General features: G+C 31.4%; 1 protein-coding gene across 1 annotated transcript; it reads right to left on the bottom strand.

Moving 5' to 3' along the window:
* Positions 1-6859: 6859 nt before the first annotated feature.
* On the bottom strand, positions 6860-9817 carry LOC106717621 (dynein regulatory complex subunit 5). Its single transcript, XM_045684020.1, has 6 exons — positions 9475-9817; positions 9216-9383; positions 8462-9020; positions 8261-8388; positions 7218-7359; positions 6860-7056 (listed from the first exon to the last, which is right to left on the bottom strand). The coding sequence occupies exons 1-6, from the start codon at positions 9757-9759 to the stop codon at positions 6860-6862; spliced, it is 1479 nt and encodes a 492-aa protein (XP_045539976.1). The 5' UTR covers positions 9760-9817.
* Positions 9818-22742: the final 12925 nt, after the last annotated feature.

Here is a 22742-nt window from a genome sequence, read left to right as displayed (position 1 = left end):
TAAAAAATATTACGGAATAGTCACTTCACACATTATCTTGAGGAATTCTAATAAAATAAAAAAAGGATACGAGGTAGGTAGTAGGTTTTATTCTCCGGGAGTAATTTACATCTGTAATGTGCAATGTGAAATGATATATAATGTCAACGAGTTATTTATTTTCGTACATTATGTAGAGTACATTTATAGGCCTTAGAGGTTTACGTCAGACAACTCAAGATGGCTCTTTTGAGATCAGTAGATCTTTGGCATGTCTTTGCCTTGTGACAGAACAATAGGCTCTCCACTCGCAAACCTCAAGATTAAATCAATGTTCTAATATTAGTTTCCGTTCGTAACAAAAGTCTGGAAACCTTGCTTTGATATTTCGATACAGTTTAGGTTTTTTTTTTTTTATAATTAAAAACAATCAATTTCGGAATTTTTACTTTTTAAAAGCAATTTTGAAATAAACACGAACTAAAAAATTTCACTAGACTGCGCTATTTCTAACCTCTTTTTTTGTAAGCAATGGCGCAGATGCAGTAAAGCAATAGCCGTTTTTGCATGCTAGGCTTCTTCGACCTTGAACTTTGTCCGATAGCCTTACTTATTTTTTTCATGAATAAGAAACTGTTTACAATGTATTATTTTCATACAGATAAATATTAAAGTTGTCTACTACTGTGTTTACTTTTGTCTACACTATAACGTCACGAGATCTTATTGGTGGTGATGAAATGGACTTAGTAATACTAAAAAATATAAAATGCAATCAAACGCCCACGACGAGAACGATATGTTCTGTCCTCTTACTCTGTACGAAAGTTTTTCAATCGTAATCAAAAAGATTCTGTGACACAAGGTTGGCAGACAAAAAAATGCAATAACAGTAAATTAAAAAAAAAATCTTTTCAATTTCACTTCAGTAAAAGTATTTAGTTATTCCCTTTGATGAAAGACACAAGCTTAGTGCGAGCATCGAAGCGGGTAAAAGATCATTTGTTTTTGGTAAACAGGTATTATTTTATCTGTGGAACAATAAATATGATTATTGTTTAAATGAGACATTTTATGATTCAAAATTTAGACGTCTTAATTTTGTATACAAAAGTATTTACATTTAATATTTTTTTATTTCTTCGAGAAACATAATAACTTTGCTAACTAAATTGCTTTAATAGTAAAATCTTTTAAAAATGTATCGTGTAGCAAACGTTAAAAAATATTATGGTCTATTACCCTATACATTTTAGCAAAATAAGGCGTTGGTGTCTAGTGGAATATAAAATGGAGCTTTCCTAATGGCAAGTAAAATTCTAGCATAAACTCAAGCGAGCTGTTTATTTCCACTTCAAACATCGAAGTCGATTGCGTTTTGCTTAATTGCCACGCGCTGCCTTCATTTCATTTCTGAACGACTAAATATTGCAGTAAGCTCGAATTCGATTTGAATAGTAATATGAAGTCATTTATGTGTACTTTTTACGTGTACTTATCTATACTAATATTATAAAGAAAAAAGATAATATTATAACGGCTAACGATATTATGTATGTAATGAAAATATTCAAAAATTACTGAACAGATTTCAAAAATTCTTTTAAATAAGTAATTATGAAATTATTCATAAAAAAACCAAGGCCCCGTTTCGTATGTAAATAGTTTAATCTGGAATATGGAAAAAAAATTGTTACATCAAATGTGAAAACCTTAAAATATTTCAGCAAAGCTTTATCCTTTTTTTCTCTTTTCCATACTTAATTCGTTTTGTGTGGATAAAAAAAAAAAAAAAAACATATCTTTGTTGAATATTGCGAAACGTTGTTAAATATAAATTAGTTAGCGTTTTAATATCTTTAAGGGTTTCATTTACGGCCAAATTAATTAAATAAAATATTATGAGGCTTTAATAGACATACTCGTAGGTATTGTAAAAACTAAGAGCCGCACAAATATAACATTTCGTAAATAATATATAAATTAAAAAGTACTCGTTGAATTTCTGTATACCTTTTCAGGAAGAAAGTAATTTGTTTTAAAATTTAAATCTAATACAAGTTTGGAATTCTAAATGATTTCCAGTGCTATTAGTCCTTTGTATACATTTAAAAAGCCAATTTATTTTGTCCGATCACTGGTTTAAATTGAAAACAATTTGTTTAGCACGTGAGAGGTATTTACAAAAGATTTCTTGTAAATACAAGAGTATTGATCAAAAGAATTCTATTAGTGTCTAGCCTGTGATAATGCTTGCCTATTTTAACTGTGGGGATATTTACAACACAATGGACAAATTAAAGTCTGAAAAGCAGAGGGTTAGACATGGATTACAGATTTCCATTTGGTACGATCCTGACACACATCACTCACTTCTACATACATACATATACACAGATACGCTCGTCAGTCATAGGTTCGTCATATCGTGCCATTAATCTGATATTTAGAAGGACATCTATTACTGGCGCCTTCACTAAGTATCGCTAGAAACATCAATCACTTGACTTGATTCTATAGTGATCTGCCAGGTCCTTTATCTGACGATTTTTGGGCAGACTTTCCTTCGAGACTTTTTAATAATTCTACTAAATGTGAGATACCAACGAAACCATCTTACTTACCCACGACTGAATCGTCCTTCACAAAAATTAATTTATGCCTCCATTAAGCTACGCGAAAAGTAGACTCTGGTAACATTTAAATTGTAAATTGTTAAAATGTCATATTGAAGATTTTTATTTGTTTTAGCATAAGATGTTTTGCAAAATTACATACATTGAGTGGAGTAGTTTACATATCATAGTTATTACATAGTACTCAACAATAATTCGTATTCGTATATTAAGCTGAACGTGTTCTGCGACATGTGTTCGTAATGATTAATGCATACGTCTCCTAAAATTAACCATTGTTTAAGAAATACACATATAATATGTATGTAAGATATTTGTTTTAATAAGAATGATACTATAATTACTACAGTAATTTTACTATCAACAATAACTGAGATAGTTGTTATAAATTACTAAGGAACTAAAATTAAAGAAACCATTACTAATATAATTCATAACAGAATTGTTTTTTGTTGAGTGAGGACGTCTCTTAGTTTTTGCCATCCCTAGTCCTTCGTATATTTTTTGGCAATAAAAGAAATGCCTAATCTCTTTTTTTCCATGAGTAAATCCTAAAAAAAATTAGGCCCGTCAGTTCATCACTGCGGGAGCAGAACGGTAGAGTAAGTTGTGAAATATTTTCTGAGCTGTCATCTTATTAACCTGTCACAAAACAAAACAAAACATGCGGTCCACCCGCAACAAATAATATACATCTAAGCTACTCGTACTTTCCTCTGCTTTGAAGTTTTATTACCCAACCCTCTATAATTTAAAGGTTATATCTACATTGCTTAAACTCATGACCACTATAATTAATTTATTTTCAACCGCCGTACTTTTACACTGGTACAGAGTTCTTATTACCTGGCTAACTCAGGTAGATAGTATTCCAATTCTTCTTCTGTAAAAATTTTAAGCACCAAATAGAGTTAACTTTACTTTACATTAAAAAACATACTTTTAAATTTTCCAAATTCAGTATCACGATCTCGGTGAGTAAAAAATTTAAAATAACAGCGTGAAAATAAACATCAGACATCTCTGTAAAAAAGTGGTTATACAATTTCGCACACTCGCAATAATGTTTTCATACCCTTAGGCCATCAAGCCTACGATGTAAACTACACGCATATAGTACCTACATACACTCAACCATACTATGTTTTTCTATTCACCACGTATGTTCTATTTGTTTCTAAGTATATTGAAAAGAACATATTTACAATAAAAATGCCACGATGTATCAGAAAAGAAAAAACTAAAAAAATGTTACCATAATGTTAAGGTAATGGAAATGAAACGAGAACATCATAATACTACCGGATGTCAGAGTTGCTATTGTATTTAGTTTTCTTTTGAAACTAATAGTATTTACTCTACTACATTAAACATTTAAAGATTATAACATAGTAATTTAATCATATGCACATAATTTAAGATGTAAGTTTTTAAATTTATTATTTCAAAATCATTAACACAGTTTAAAGTACATCTTTACAAGTTCGAGAAAATTTTTCCTACTTATTATGTAATATGTTACTTTGAGATTAATTGTTAACCAAAATTAAAAAAATTTATACGTTGTCATTTAAAATGTAATAAAATCAAAATTCAAACCAATTTACAAAAACCCACTTTTCGATATTTACAAATCCCTTGGTAAAATTCACTAAATTAATTTCGTCAGTGGACGATTTAGTAGGTGCAGTGAAGATGCTCTTAGTAGCATTATGGAGCTGTTTGCAGAGCTCTCGACTGATGTTTCTGAACCACTGAACTACGCCCGGAGTAGACAACTATAACATCAAAACGACAGCCGACACAATAAAGACGATTTAAATTTATTTTGTTTAAAAAACTTAGTAAATACTCCCTAAATCAAAATGGTAAGCAAACTAGTGATTTCCATTCGATTCCTCGTTTGTTATATATCTATATTAAACTAGCTTTTACCCGCGACTCCGTCCGCGCGGAATAAAAAAAATAAAAAAAATAGTAAAAATTATCCTATGTCCGTTTCCTGGTTCTAAGCTACCTGCCCACCAATTTTCAGTCAAATCGATTCAGCCGTTCTTGAGTTATAAATAGTGTAACTAACACGACTTTCTTTTATATATATAGATGTTATAAGAAAGTTAATCCATATTTAAACGACCTTCGAGTAAACTGATTCGTATTCCCTATGGAAAACATACACAAATGTATAATGAGGGCTTTATTATGTTTATTCGGTTTCGGTAACCGTGGGTCGAACGGCCGAAACATCAACATTCAACCAAAAATTTTGTCATGTCTCTCTCATTCTGACTGAAAAAATCGCGATAGTAATACATGTCTAAATAAATGCTTCAGCAATAAAAACCCACGCTTGGGTTGGGTATATTATAAACTACACTGGTTTGGATAAAATGAATTTTGCTCATAATGTACTAAATTCACAATAAGCAAGGGATTGAAGGGTATTTTTTAGAATATTTTGTTGCTTATAATTTCAGTATATACCCTGTAACAAGACAAATACTTTTTTGTAAAAAAAGCGTCATTTCGTCAATATAATAAGGCGCAAAACGCAATGTAATAAAGCGTATATTGCAGAGTGGAATGCATAAATCATTACCGTTTCACTCGCTGCCTTCAATTGTTCGGAATCAGTTCATCATTTCTGATTGGAAACTAGAATGTAGGAGCAGAATTAACCCAACCTATATCATCAATCTACTGTTTAAATGTTCCTTGATTTATGAGATTTACGAACTAATACATATTGACTAAAGATATTGGTGAAAATAATGAATTTTGTCTGTGAACTGATCCATCCAATAGGATTGGACTGAAGTGAAAATTACGTCCATAGTAACCATAAAAAATAAGTCATTTTTTTATTTCTTGTTACTTGTGTTGTATTGTTCAAGCATCAGTCCACAACATGTTTCGAAAATGCCTTTTAGTAACAAGAAGTAATATTTAGATATCACTAAGATGAAATGAGTGATATCTAAGGTTACACGTGCTATATTTGTGAGATACGTGGAATACCTATAAGAAACATGCCTCTTGTGTCCTAATAAAATACAACTGCTTGGCGTAAAGCGCCTGTGAGATTCAATGAAGTGAATATTTCTAAACGTAAATTAAAAGTAAAAAAACTCTCAGGTAATATTTTATTTTGAGGTATAAAATATAACAACGGTTAAATACCTTTGGTATAAAATAAAAGTATGATTTATTTTATACCCTCATTATTATACTCTTTCATGAATGATGATGATGTATAAACACATTATCAACTTTGGCCATTAAAAAAAATTTACACAGTAGGCTATAACAAAATTACGTGCTTTAAGTAAATCTGATCAATTTAAACGGTAAGAAGAATATGTTTTATAAGACATGTTTAATTTGCGTACGTTTTTAATTGATACGGAGTTTTGATTTATTCGGATATTGCGGATTAGAATTTAGTTAAAGATTAAGCAAAAATCAATCAACTTTTCTAGTGCACCTTGAAGTTCTGTAGCATCAAATTTCACTACATTCTTAATATAATAATATTGATTTAATTCAAGAAAATCTCATATTTTTGTTAGTAGTTAATATCTTCATGGCATAGCCTTTTATAATTTCACCGTTAATCGTAATAAAAGTGAACAAATGCATAACATGACAAATGCAATAGTATGGTTCATTTGTTAATTGTATATTTAAAATATTAGAAGACATACCTATTATACATATAAGAGGAAGATTATCCTACTAATATTAAAAATGTGAATGTTTAGAATGATGGATGGATGTTTGTTAGAAGGTACCTCCAAAACGGCTCAACGGATTTCGATGAAATTTGGCATAGATGTAGAACGTCATCAGGAAGTGATTGTGTTATTTTTTAATTTTGGAGTCGCGGTCGACAGCATGTGTCATCTTAAATTTATTGAGATAAAATCCACTGTGTGTAAATTATATAAGATTGGAATTTCTCGATACTTTTAGGATAATAGTTTACGTCGATTAATGAAGTTAAACAAAAGTCAAACGCCACTGAATGGGATTCTAATAAAATGTTTAATATAAAGCTAAGCTGTCTTGAAAGAACACAAGGCTTAGTAAAAACAAAAACCGGACAAAGGATACTTTTACTTGCAATTTAAAAACAAAATTGTAGCGTTCGTAACTTGTAGCAATAAAGTAAATATAAAGAAAGAAAAAATGTTGCATAGTTTTAAGGAGATTACTAATAACGAATATTAAATAAATATTAACTATTAAATTTCGGGAACACGTTCTGGATATCTTCCGGGAATGTAATCAGGATTATTGGGATTATACTCCCATATCATATACTCTGGTTCGTTGAGGTACAGCGGCGGTATTTCTTCACTGGCCTCCGACTCTTGTCCGATAAGGTTCCTATTACGTTCTAGCAATTCATCTACTTTCGCTTGCGTTTCTTCTGATATATCTACAAGTTAGGCTTATTTTGAAAACTTATTAGTGCAAAGAGTAAGTAAAAAAAAAAAACAATTAAAATAGCTGCTGTCTTTTAGGTTACCGGAGGTCACTTTTATAATAAACAAACATATGCTCAAAAGTCAATCTATAAAACAAAACATAGTGACTTACGCGTTCTCCGTAAATCAATTCGAAGAATCTTTTTATTTTGTTCCAACGCGCTCAGTAATGTTGCTTCTGCTTCACCAGACAAATTATTTGCTGCCATATCTAACCTGGTCAAACCTCTGTTTAAGCACAAGAGACCTGCCATCTGCAATTGATACGATACATTACCAAACTAAACTTCTAACGCTACTACTAGAACTTCAGGTTCAAGTCATGCATTTGACGTAGGCCTCTTCCGATGATTGCCACAATGATCGGTCCTCTGCTGTACTCATCCAACATGATCCTGTGATCTTAACCATATCAAGCTTCTACACGTCGCCCAGTACACCACCGTGGTGAAAAGTCTAGATGAGCTATCCTATTTCATATTTAAAATACAGTACATCTTAATAGATTCCATTAATAATAGTCTGGTGTTCTAATAATTATGAATAAATATCGTCTTAAATAATACTAATGTAGATAAAAAGCTTATAGATAATGCGACCCATAAACGGTAAGATGTTGCGTCCTGCTGTCGCACTGAGGGTTGCGTAATGGAGATAACTACAGTAAAGGACATAGTCACCAATTTTATCGATACATCAATCAAATCATACGTAAAGCGTAAATAAATCGAACAAACTCGATCATTCGTAATAAATACGTCGTTATTAAATACTCATGCGTCGTATTAAAATCATCTAGACGTTTCCATTTATAGTTGCTTATTGTTATTAGTCATATTTATACAACTGCACATTAATTACCTTATTACTTTAATTGACTGCATATGAAAAACATTGTTCGTTGCTAATGAATCATATATGGCGTAGTATTGAAAGCAAGTAAATAAATATATTACGACTTAACTTAAATCTATCAGTATAATAAAATGTAAAGATAGAGTTTAGATAAGGACACTGTTACCATGCCTCTTTAACTATAAGACAAATGTTATATGCGTGAAAATATAAATTATAAAGCATGTGTTAATTTAGTATTCAATATATATGTACTTGGTTTGTATTACTTTTATTTTATTTACGTTTACTTTAGCAAACCTTTTCAGCGCTCGCTCCTCGGAACCCGCAGGAGTTGACAATCAAAGTCTTTGGCTTTTCTTTGCAGCGAACAAATGCCGCCGCAAACGTTGTCGCGCATTGCAGCGACATTGGATTCAAACTAAAGTCTGAAGTTAAATAATTTTATAAACATTAAAGAAGGTTCTAATAAACAAATATAGATCCTGTGTAAATACTTGCCAATTAGTTCTATCGGCGCCTCTGGATTCATCTGCAAAGCATACGCTATGCCCGCGACACCTATTTCTTTAAATCTGTTATTAGCGATGCGGATTCTTCTTATATTCTTATGAACGTATATGAAACCACCGAGGGCTTTCATTCCATAATCGCCAATTTTGCAATGATTGAAATCCAACTCTTCGATAGTTTCTTTCTTAACAAGATTCTGCAGAATCACCTTAACCTTCGAACAGTCCAAGTTGCTACGATTTATTCGAATTGTTTTTATATGATTCAAGTGTTCCAGACCTCTGCACAAAGATTCGCAGTCTCGAATAGAAAATTCAAAGTATCTTGGCATGTACTCATCGCCGAGATTATTGAGTCCAAACACCAGAGATATTTCTTGCAGGTTATATAGCTTTCTTAGGACAGGTTCCAGTGGTATGTGGTCGTACAGTTTAGGTACACTAAATTCGCAATTGTCTTCGACTGTATTGGGATCCGGTACTGGCGGTTTTGGTTGACGAATTATTTGTAGCTGATTCAATCCTAATTGATAAATATAAGGACTAACCTGAAATGAAAAAATAACGGAATTGACAAAATCACCTTTGTTACTCCATTATCAAGATTGTATTTGACGAAATAAATTTTGATAGAAGTTAAACAGAATATACTAAATAAAAAATAATTTAGTAGAAAAAAATGTGAAAAAACTACATATACGAATAAAAAGGAATATGATATTACAAAGATACTATTAAAATACCAAAGAGGCCAACTCCACTGCTTCATCTTCAAGGAAAAGATCAGGTTTAGCATTTTCCAAGTATTCTTGCAAACATGTCGATAGATATTTTCCTTTCCAGAAGGAGACTCCGAGTTCCAGCCTCGTTGGGAACTTGATGTTAAATGAACGCTTCCAATATTGCTCATCCTACATTAACAAAGAGTACAGATGTCATCACTTCGTAGTATTCATAAACTGGCACCTATTGCTTTGAATGCATTTACAGTCAAATACCAACCTCTATTAAGCGGACGCTATATTTGAGGGGTATATCAGCTGGAAATAAATCCATTAATATGTCTCTATCTTTCCTTAGTATTCTATTGAGTGGATTGATTCGATGAAAAATCTTTGACAGAGCAATAGCTGCTACGAACGAGAGCGGTGGAGGTGTATACCCATCATCCCATTCGAAATTTTCCGCTATTATTCTGCGTTGCACTTCGCCGTTCGATTGTTGCATAAACTCGGCCGTGCGATACGCATTTCTTGAGTTTGTTGATACAACATAGGGAATCTTCATTGTGTCGATATATAATAACAATATTAATGTAAATCAAAATGATATGTTAATATTTCGAATCCACAATTTTTTTTGTCAAATCTGGCATTGTCTGTCATTACTGGAATTGACAGATTTAGTTTTAAAAGTAGTAAAATTGTCTTTAATATTTGTCGTTATTGCTGGTTATTACAATTTTGTTTTTTTTTATTTTTAATTAAAAAAAAAACAAAAAAACATAAAGCTTTGGTTTTAATATCTTCTTCTAATGCAATGTTCTGTAGTTGAAGATACTGGGATCCTCTTGACTGTTCAATAAGCTACGTACTTTTTATTTGTTATTGTAGCATCGGATATTTTTCCAATATTTAATATCCAATAAACAGTCTGGTATGAGTGGTTTTGGTGGGAGAAATTTCGTATCAACGGGTTTTATTTGTCCGGGAAGTGTGTGATATTTAACATTGATACTTAATTATAAATTAATGCTAACAAGTTCATATCCCGACCGCCAAGAACAAACTATGACAGTAAAACATTTGAATACGAAGGAGTCCAAATCTACAATATATTACCCGATTACATTAAAAACGCCAAGTCTAGTTTCAAAAACAGACTAAAACACTATCAATTAAATATTAATATATAAAAATCTATTACTCATTAACTACTAACTAATAAACTACAAAATAATAAACTAAAAAAAAAGAAAGCTCCCTAAAGAATAAAAATAAAAAAACGTAAAATTTAAATTATAGTACCTGAACCTAAATAAATTTGTATAATTAATTAATGTATTTCATGTCACATATAGATTTACATATCTCGGTCATCAACAGTGAATCAACTTGTTTGTGTACAAACTTTGTCACTACCTGCATAGTGTAAATTAAACACTGTACGCTTACAATATTAATGTAACATAAACCATTAATTACCTTAAGTAAGTGAATTGTTTAAGAATTAAGGAAATAACTTTAAACCTTACTTAAGTCATAGAACTGACAAATCGCTGTCAATCGCAGTCGCAATTCGCGGTCAGCGTTCTTTAACAAAGGAGCAGCGTCAGAAATACGTTATACATCGTTGGCAGTAACAGCCTTGGCATTTTGCTGACGTGAAGAAAAAGAGAAGGCAATTAAACTCGTAGAATCGCGGAATTGTTTTTAAATTAAACAATTAATATGTAAATATGTTTGTACCAGTTTATGTGGATTTAATAATGTAAAGACTTGTTAAAGATGTCTTTAATAACTTAGTTTTTTCATTGACATTATATTTTAATCATCAGTTAAACAATAGAACATTTTCCTTAATGCAACCTCAAAATAAACACAGGTTTCTTTCGAAAGAGGCCACTCCTGCAAAGGCGTCTAGTCAATGTCATAATTTGCATCTTTAAAAGGTGATACTGACTAGCGTTGCCAGGCGTCCGGATAACGCCGGACATAGGTAGGCTTTTTGATTGCGTGTCCGTCCAAAATAAACGGTTTTTCGGCTTTTGTAAGGTTTTTTACATTTCCCAAACGAGAGTGTACCTATTAATACTGAGACAAAATCCTAAATAATATAGGGTGTCCGACCTTTCTACCCAAATGTCCGGCCAAACTGGCTGGTCTGTCCGGCTTGTAGGTTTGGCGACCTGGCAACCCTAATACTGACGATTTAAATATTATATTTGTGCTATTAAGCTCCCAAACGCAAATTCTTGTAAGTACTTACATTGTATTACGTATTTTTTTTATAAAAAAAAACATACCATACCATACCATAACACGAAGCACAGTAATTATGCACTGACGTCACTGGTTATATTGTCCTACTATTTGCTTAACTTTTAAATTGTAGTAAAGTATGTCTGCATGGGGCAAAGTCCGCGTTAACATATTTTCGGATATTTCCGTACTTTATCGGGCAACATCGGTCCATAACAACGCCCGTCGCCTCGACGCTCCTTGTCATAGCAGCGCCGTTGTTGCGTTGCCCCGCCGCCACGCGACTCTGCCGGCTCGTGGTTTGTTGTTTGCATTCGGATTCGGACTGTCACAATATTATTTCACTATCAACCGGTGTGTGCGATAGTACGTTAACAAATAAATATACAAAATTAAAAAGACTACAAACAAACCAGGAGAATCAAAACAAACTATTGAATTATAATGGATTCAACAAGGAAAACCGATTCGAAGAACCAAAATAGAAGCCAGAACGCTTCTTACAATCCATGGAATTTGTTATTCAATTCAAGAAATCGGTCCGAAAGTGAGAGTAGTGCTAGTTCTACTAATTCCGAAAATTGTCAAACAGGTGAGTCGGCAATAATTAAAAATATTTTTATTTTTTTCATTTATAAAATTTATATTGATTGCACCAAAAAATTATTTTAAGTAGAACACGTTATGTAGAAGCTACTCAAGTTGTTTACCGTTCGATGTTGCAATTTATGTAATATGCTTAATCTAAAATCTATTTAGAACTTATGTTCTAGTTTCTTAGTATATTTAACGATTTATGATAACACACTTGAGTAACCTTATTCCACTAGTTATGATTATGCACTGTTAGTAACAAGTTGTTAATTTTGTATCTTCAACCTATACTACGGTTTATGTTCATATTACACAAGTAAGGCAAATGGGCACGTGCCCTAAGTCACGTCACTTTTAAATTTGGAGAACGTGCATTGTCGCACGATTACAGTATTCACAAAACGCATAAAAAATATACAAAATAGAGCGTAAATGCAATTCTATTTCGAATTTATTTTTATTTATTTTATGCTTTTGAATATAATAATTTTTATTTTTATATGGACGGCAAATAGTGAAGTTATCCACTTTTTGTAGCACTGTACATACCTACTACTCAATCTAATTGGTCTATTGTAATTTTTATATTAAAAAAAATATATTCATTATTAAATACCAATTCGGTACGAATATAGTACGAGTAATTACAACCTGTACAGTAATTTTTCTTTTAAACTCTGATGCATTTAATGAAATTCATCCAATTTTTTTTTAATAAAAATCAATGAGACGGTCAATCATTATGCGGATTTCGGACTATTAATAATTTTTAAATTCTTGTTCTTAGTAAGCATACTAAATACAATTTTGAAAACGTGATCAAAAATGATACCACACTAGCGAATAGCTTTTATAATAATAATATTAACAATTTTACTTTTATGACCTGTAATTTATATACTACCAATAAAATTGTAATTGTAGCTTATTAGGAGCGTACTAATATCCTTATATCTGGATTTGTTATAGTCGATGAAATTACTAATTTACTGGTCTTTCGACAATAGTGGAGTAAGATTAAAAGACATTGAATTTACTTAGTTACTGTTTATAACCTGTCGGTTCGCGAATTAATCGAAGAGCATTAACAAGTTGCATATGAGTTATTTTTGTAACACGCATTGTTTGTTCTTTGTTACATAAATACATTCTCTTGGAATTACAATGATAAATGCAAATTGAATCAGTCATCCGGATTCAATGGCTTCAAGCCACGTGCCATATCATTAATAAATTGTAATTCCACAGGTTCCCAGTTTGGTGGCTACCAGCGGCCAGCGCGCAAAAGTAACGAGGAATATTTGTATATGTTGTAAGTTAGATTTTCAATATAATCAACTTTCTGATGTTTAATAACTTTTAAGGCAGGTAAAGAACCTGTTCACAGTTAAGGCATATTCACCCTAAATTAGTTTAGGATCGAGATCCTCCGTGTGGATGTTTACGAGTTGGTAATGTCGAAAAATTCGACTGACTGAGCTATATGATACTTGGACGAAGAATAAGATTAAATTATACAAACCTAAACCTCAAAATCGGATATTGTTAAATTTTAACTTCTGTTTCTAGAACAAATTCAACTAGTTTTATAAGTAAGTGTAACCGACTTAATTGTGTGTATTATGAAGTAAGCAATCAACACAAAGACAACAAAGACACAATTAAAAAGGTCATGCATTAATCAGTATATACTTTTCTGTTTAACCATTGAGTTTTAAATGTCATAGTTGTACACGTACTAGAAATTACATAATAGTGGACTGGGATGGACAGTAAAGAAAACAATAGCAATAGCATTTGTATTATCGCAGATGTTATGTATTGCATGTAAAAACATCTGATCCATTTCTCTGGTTAATTAATTTAACTTTATTACTGACGAAAAATACGTAGGAAAATTAGCCATGTTGTTGTCATCTCTAAATCTCTATGAAAAATGACTAATCATTACGTTTTTGTTATCAATGTTTAATAAATTGGTGCTGTCACTAAAATTTAAGTTCGCACATTTCAGTCTATTTATTGACGTTGTCTATTGTGATCATCGTCATAGGCATACAAACTATGACCATCATTCATCAGTCCTGAAATAGCACTTATTTAAATTGACGTCAACGTGCTCTAGAATGTACGAAGGATGACTGAATTAACACAATAAACGTATCGTAGCCAAAGTTCATTCTAGAATTTCATAGAACCTGTATTTTTTTCGATTATCCTAGATCGACTGTACTTGTTATTAACGTCCTTTAGATAATACTTTACTTATGTAATTTTTATGATTAATTATCTTGCTATTATTATAATACCAGCTTATCCGTTATTTATTATTTTATTATTATATTGATATCCAGCAGTTAACCCACAGGTGATAAGTTTGTTGTTGTTATAAATCTTACAAGAAATAATTTGTACCTTTTATACACCTATACTCATTGCCGACCTAGAAAAAAGGTACTCCATTTTTTTACCAACCCATCTTACCTTAAATCAATAACAATACCTCACTTGTTTGCCACCTATAAAGAGCTAAGTGTCTCTTTGAACCGATTAACGTACTTATATTATGGTAGATACCTGCATCGTGCATTGCAGTTTTGGTATAAGCTAAACTTGTTTCGTTGAAAAGGGAAAGTTGTCGACCGAGTGGTTGAATCCTTAAATAAGGTTTATTGAATATAATGAAGGTTAGATTAAATGTAAACAAAATGATGTAATGGCATTTGTTTTTTTCTACATGCATTATTAGATTTTTGCATAGATTTAAACGTAACATGATGTGACTATGTTATCAGGTCAGATATTGCACTGATCGTGTGAGGTAGGATAATTGAACTAAGAAGACAGAAATGTAAGACTAGTACAATGGCGTTTATTGGGTGTGTTCCACCTATAAAGCGATAATGGTTTCAGCGTCTTTGAAATGTTAAAAGTCTTTATATTTATATATTGTACACTCTAAAATAGTTAGGAATACGCTGCAGGTAATCTACAGGGACTTATTTGATCAAACATCGATAGCGCCCTAAATATTTGTTTGTAAGAAGGGCAGAGTTTAAGTTTGTTGCGAGGTGCAAAGCAATTTTTTCTGTTACTGGAATACCGCAACGAAGCCAACTGTATATATTGTTGGCTCGTGTCAGTACACGGTACAGTTACTTCTCGTTTTATAAATATGCTTTGTTATATATATGTAGAATCTTTCGATGTATCTTCAACCAAGAAAATGCTTTAATTACAATTTATATGATTCGGCATTTACACGAAGTCAATCACAAAACCTGTACAAATCAATATATCAATGAAGCACTTTCATTTTATATGTTTTGCTAACAACTATACGATAAGTAACATAAAACATTGCATTATTTGTTATCAGCTTTGAGTTATTTATATAAATTTGTCATGACTTATTCATTATATAAATTTTGCTAATGTTTGAGTCATATAAAATAATGTTGTGGACTAAATAAATATACATGGTAACAGTTGCTGGCTAACAAATGTACAAATCAATTAAAAAAAATAACTCTGCGATGGCAACTCTCGAGGGACGAACGATTTAAAGTTACTCTTGTTAAAAAAGCGTCCGTGCGAATGAGGGCTAACCATAGAATTATTATATTAAATCGATACTTAGGATTTATGTTAGCGACAAATTAAAGACTTTCAGTGTGGCAGTAAGTACCCAATTATATTATTAGGCGGAATTAACTTTCATTATACGTTGTGTTATGAAACACAATATTAGCTATTTTACTATTCAACCGCTTATTTATTGTGACGTATTTTAAGTAACGCGCAATACCATTGAACCAATTAAAATTTAATAGGCCGATAATTTAAACTGCGTTTTAAAACCAACACATAAGAAGTTGATATGTATATAATTTGACCTAAATTAGATGTTCAACAAAAAATGACACAAGGAGCTGTGTGAGTCTGATTGCAAAAGACGAGACTTGATTAGCAATAAAGGTGGACAGAAGGTCGTCCACTGGTGACGGAGCATACGATTCCGTCTCAACTTGAGAGTACTAACACGCTACGAGTGTGAGAAAGCAAGCTGCAATGCCTGTGATGTTGAAACCTTCGCTTGCGTGCGCCAGGCGCCCACAAACACCAGTATCACAACATACCATACCGTGTGTTCGCGTATTGAAAGTGACAGTGTGATATAGTTGTCCCTTGTGCGGGAACAAAGGTGTGTTTAAGTGATTTATTATTTTCTATCGTTGCATCACACAAATATAGGATTTATCATATGTCCAGTTTAATTTGTAAACAAAGGTGAAGTCAATACAATTAGATGTAAACAATGTCTGTAGATAAGATTAGAACTTGTTATCGTTTTGTAATTGTTCAAAATTGTGTCAAGTTTTATTGGAAACAAATGCTTGAGAAAATTCGTATTAAAAATGTAACCAATAAAAACTATGTCAAGCTATATAATATTGTAAACAAATTGTTGGTATTTACCCTTGTTAAATTTAGCCTGTTAACTTAATTTTCAGTTCTATTTAAACCTTTTCACATTTTTATTTAAAACTGGAGTATCTATCTTGAATATTTGATGATTTTCAAGGAATTTTCGAAGAATATGTCAAATAACTTGACAATTAGCTCTTAGAAATGTAGTTTTAAAGAACGAAGATCACTTGGCTTCACCTCTCATAACCACTGCTTTATAGAATAATAATAAGGGAAGCTTAAAATTATTATAAACAACGACAGTCCACCGCATTTCCTTTTTATTTTGCGTATATTAAACCATTTTAATGAATGAATATAAATATGAATAGGAAATCATTTTCACCATAAGTATCTTTATTCTTTTAATAACATAAATTTAAAAACAAACTTATGACTGAAAGGAAAATAACTGCAATTGATTAAGTAACTTCATTACATCAATATTTCATCTGTGTTCATTAATTTCTGTTCATTTTAACATACATATTACCAATTCCGCTTTACAATATATTATTGACCAACGTGTTGTAATTAACTTTATGGATTATTAATTCAGCGTGACTTATCATATATTTTACGAAACATTTAGCAAGGTCACAATCAGTTACTTTGAATGTTTTAGTGCAAGAGTAGGTACATAGTAGTGTAAACATCACATATACATGTTAGTCCAAGGTGAAGTCGAGAACCGCTAACAAAGAACACACTAAACGTGATGTCGTTTCTACTTGTATTATAATATATATAATTGGAATGTCTGTATATAAAAAAATAATGTTTCGTAAACATGATGTATTTTTTTTATACTGAAAAAGTTTGCGCTTGGCCACAATCCCACCCGATGAGGTGATGATGTGGTCTAAAGATGTTACGCGCTAGCTTTGTAAATGCCTATTCACTCTACTCTTGAAGGCCCCCACATGACGGAATAACCAATATTTTATATTTCTATCTGTCTGTCACTCACTAGTTAAGTCTATTTTTCCTTTAATTTCGCACTGAAAAAGTCGCTGAAATTTAATATACAGTAGTTTTTAATTTGACATATCAAATTAAAAACTTCACATTAATGAAATTTATTTTTTTCACTAAGCAAACTTGGTTTAAAGATTTGTAAAAAAACAATGTTTCTTTTTTATTCTTTCCGATTGTACGTTCAACCCCTAACAAATTTGTGTTCTAATGAGGTCATTGAAACCGTGATATCGTAGTGTAATTTAATATTGCTGTCTAATACTTTAGCACCTCTTTGTTTCGATTCAATATTTACGTTTTCAAAGAAAATACAAATATTACAATAAGTCTAGACAATTTTCTTTGAAGAAATCATTTAAAACGTACTTTTACAATCCTACGATACTAGTCAGACATTTAGCTTTTATTTTTACAGACATTCAAAGAGCATTCCAAAGACTAGAAAAATGTAATTCTATCTTCTCTATTGAAGTTATAACAATACTAAATCGTATGCTTTGATGAATCTAATTTGAATCATTTGATTTGGCGCATATCCATTCCACGTGTCTTTTAAATACTTGAACGTTAGCGGATTACATCTATTTGGCAAGACAATTATGAGGTAATAGTGTATCGAAGCGTTTCTAATTTAAAGATTTTACTTTTAAGAATTTGAGACCTTGATGTGAAGCGAAATTATTAATTAGTTGGTTTTGAACAGTCGGACCTAGTTACGCCAGAAAAGAAAAATATGTGAGAAAAATATCGCGGTCCCTTGCACTCTTGCTTATTCAGTTTCGAATGTTTACCATTGGGTAATACAGGGTATTTGAGAGTAAAATTAAACTAACTTATAATTAACTAAATTCTTCTTTTGAAATCGTCTATTATAACGTAATTTTTTACTTATGTTTTGTGTTCTATGAAATTTCATAATTTCAAAATAGACTTTGTAAATATGTACAAGTTGATATTATGTTTTATGTGTTGATAAATTCAAAAATTCGCCTATCGGATAGATCACATGCATTTTCATAATAGACATGTTGGCACGGACTTACAGACGTAGGAGTATAACATTTATCAAACATATCGTTTCCTTATCTAATTATATCATTTAAATGTCTATCATACCTAAATCTATATCAATAGATAACAATCAATGAAGTTTAAGAACACTCTTATTAAAGTTAACAATACGGCGGTTAGATTTAAAAATAAATCTTTAATTCGGATAATCGTCAATTGTTCGTTATAAGCTTCTGAATTGCAAAATTGTGGTTAAATTTAAAAACAATAGTTTTGTATACCATGATTATTTAATACTGGAATCCTTAAGGTCTCTACTCTTGAAATATCTGTAAAAACAAAGATAACGATACGTTTTTCTACAGGTTTTTCGGCGGTGGTAACTCACGGTAAAGCTGTTTGATTACAAAGTTAAGCACTCGAGCTTCCGTGTTATTAACCTTCAGTTAACCTTGCACTGCCAACATACGAACGTATAGCAATACGTAATAGCAACTAAAACAAAATATGTGTTGTATAAATATGTTGTCGTAATTGTTATCGGTGAGCATCGATACCTCAGGGGTAAAGCACTTGACTTGTAATCTGAAGGTCCTGGATAAGTCCCGCCATGTACCAATTTGTATTTCGATTTACATATTATGTACATTTATCCGAGGTTCTTACTGTGAAGGAAAACATCAACAAACAAAGAGTATAAGCGGGATGATAATTTCATTGTATGATTTATTCGTAGCTACATTTATGATTAACAAACATATCCCACGGGAACCGTAACTTTTTCCGGGATCAATGGATGCCTATGTGTGCTTCCTGGACGTGTTCTACATTTATGACAAATTTCATCAAGCTCTGTTGAGCTGTGTTTGAGATACCTTCGAGCAAACATCCATTCTTTTCACTTTTATAATATTAGTAAGATTCAGATAGTTTTACTGTATAACAATATATTATTTTAATTTCAGATGGCGATCTTAAGTACGAGTTCTACAGTATAATGAAAGCCTTAGTTATATAACACTATCCATAAGTCATAAACTATGAACTTTCTGGAATCAAGGGACATCGGACGTCGGACATAATGTTGGAGCAAGTGGCCTTCCTGCCCACATGGTTTCTGATGGCGTGGTTGGGAACGTGCATACTTTTCAGTCCTTTTGCCATATTTTTCGTCGTATGTTTACCGCAATTGCCACTACTAGTCATACGGAGGCTATGTCATATACCATTCGAATATATTTGACCATAGACTCCAAAGGACTATGACACTGAAGGTTCCGAGCATAATAAGTACATAAATGTGAGTGATACTAGTTTTAATTTAGTATGTAAATAATTTTATATAAAAAGTCAATGTAATGGCTGAATATATTTTTTAATTGCATTCATTTGTCGTTTTAGTATTATATTATTTTTAAACTATTTAATGTGTATTATTTCTCGCAACAGAGTAATCCTTCCTTTTTATTATTATTTTAATATTTTATTTTTATTATTTATCATAACACAGGTTAATTTTAATCTACATCTTACAGTCCAAATATAATTTTCTGAATCTTACGACATCTCGGCACAGACAGGAAAGCACTAAAAGTGTCGGGATTTTATTAAATCTGATAAATTTAATACAGTAAAAATAGACCTGATGGAAGTCGAAACTAATGTGTACCAATTGTGGACAAATTGACGATGACGACTGGTGCAAATTCTTTCTCTACGAACAATAAATGCAAACTGGCTAGTCTGTCCGGCTAGTAGGTTTGGCGACCTGGCAACCCTAAATGCACGGATTCTAAACCTTTGCTAAGTACAATGTTGTAATATATGTAAAAACTTTTTATTCATTATCTATGAATATTCCAATATTATTTTGGCTTAATGTAATAAACGTAGTGACCCAAGATATAAGTAATTAAGGGGTCACAATTAAGCGATAGGAAAAAGACTTTGAACAGCTCATTTGTTGACTACTTCTGATAAAATCTTTAATGTGGAAATAATTAATTTTAAAATAAAGTCATCACAACGTTTAAAACGAAGTATTCTCGAAACATCTGCGCCTTACTGTGAATCTCCATTGTTGTCATGTCTTTTAAGTATACTATCTGTCGCCCGCAAATCCGTCTGTCGTTTCGTACGAGTAAATTAACATTATGACACGAGAATTTTGTTTATAAGATAAACTGTAAACTCGTCTGTTCACTATTTTTTTTAGAATTTCATCTCCATGTCCTACTATGTTCTGAGCCGAAGTAACAAGATTTAAAATTACACAAAATTACTTATTGAATTCTATTATCTCTCTTGTCAAAATTTCAAACGGATCGTAAGCGCCATATTAAAAAAAAACTTAAAAGTAAAGTACATAATATATTAACATTTAATGACACCAGATAAGAATACACTAACTGCGGTATAATTAATTTACTGCGGTCAAATTTTTCGAGGTCATAATTCGGTCTTTACTTTGGACTCTTATGAACATTGGATCATATTTCTGGATTTAACAAGAATTACTCACTTAACCGAAAATTAAAATATCCTCAGTTATAGAGTAGGAATATTTGTGATGGGGTGATGCAAAATTATACTAGCTAAGTTGGTTTTTAATGTACATTACGACATTTACAAGTTTTTAAAAAAGAGTATTGTAAAATCTACAAATTTACAAATGTAAGTCACAAGGTCCGTCTTTTATGACATTTAGGTATGTTAGGTTTGTGTTATTAGAACCTCATAAAAGGAATATGCTCAAATCTAAAAAATTAATCAACATTCTATTTTATAAAGATGTTTACTACAGCGCCATCTACATTGTGTAGACGAAAAACGAACTTAAATTTGCACTATGGAAACAGTCATGATTTGATAAAATAATTATGCTCAGTGTAGAGGGCGCTTCAAAATAAATTACGCTTTTACGTTAAAGACCTTTGGTTTGTAAACGCACACATATAGACGGTGCATATCGACTTATCTTTTATAGAGTAAATTAAAATATTCCCTATTAAATTAATATGGAATATTAAATAAAATTATTTAAAACTGTATGTAAAATAATTTAGGAAATATTGTGATTTTAAAACTGCATGGAAAGTTTTTATTATGAAATTTAAAATAAATAAAATGATTTTTAATTTTAACACGTAATGCAAAATAAGTAAGCTTTTATCTTTATATACTTTACTTACATTTGTTTTGGTTAAATGTTAAAAAAATTGTCACCTTTCGCTTCTATGCGCGAATTCACACGGGCGCTTTTTTAACGCCGCGTTTAAACTCGGCGTTGGCGGCTGTCGAGCGACCAACACTTTAAAATCACACTTTCTGTTCGCCCAGCGTTCAAAATGCAACACCGCGCGATAAAAAAAGCGCCGCGTTTTAAAAGCGCTGGCGAATAACAGATACATTTGTTCTAATTGAACGCTTTTTTATCGAGCGTTAATGAAGCGCTCGTGCGAATGGGGGCTAAATAACTTACGAAATATATCTACATTATTTCTATATATTTCTTTAATATGAACAGGAATAGATTTACTCGCTTTCTAATTGCTTTATAATTGTTTTAACGTCCTGAGTTCGTTTGACTGCTAGTTAAATTTTGTTAGAAATCTTTAAAATGAAGTCTTAAAAACTAAAATTGAATAATGTACAGCAGATATTTTCACCAAAATAATCCGCATAAAATAGATGCAATATCTAAGTTTTAGTGTAGATAAAATTTAGAACGTAACTAATCTACGCATTTATCTTAAAAAAAACTGTACAATTCATATATTGCGACAACTTGATGAATAACTGGCAGTAATGTCCACCTGTGTTAAATAAATAGTCTAAAAGTTTTATGGCTTATCATTTAAGTAGGACAAAGCACAACGTGCTTGCATTCGCTCTCAAGGACTGACAATGAGTTAAAATTGACTAGAAAGCTCTAACTAAATTTTAACTTTGTTATTCTCTACCACCTACTAATCTACTAAAATAATTAATTTTTAACAGGATAGAGATTTACTTCACTGTGATAGAATTGAGGTAAACTTGAGAAAACAAAACTAAGAAGCGACAAATTTGTTTTGCGAAGTAACTTTTGGAAAACCCAAAGGAATTTTAAACAAGTAAAATATACTGAATTTCCGGTATACATTTTTCACAGAATAAACCTTCAAGGATAATCCTACAAAAACACTTTCAATAACTATGCCCACATATATGCTGATATAATAGAGTATCTTATAA

This window comes from Papilio machaon, chromosome 2 (genome assembly GCF_912999745.1).
Source record: "Papilio machaon chromosome 2, ilPapMach1.1, whole genome shotgun sequence".
NCBI classification, from domain to species: domain Eukaryota; kingdom Metazoa; phylum Arthropoda; class Insecta; order Lepidoptera; family Papilionidae; genus Papilio; species Papilio machaon.
This window is presented reverse-complemented; position numbering and strand designations above follow the sequence as displayed.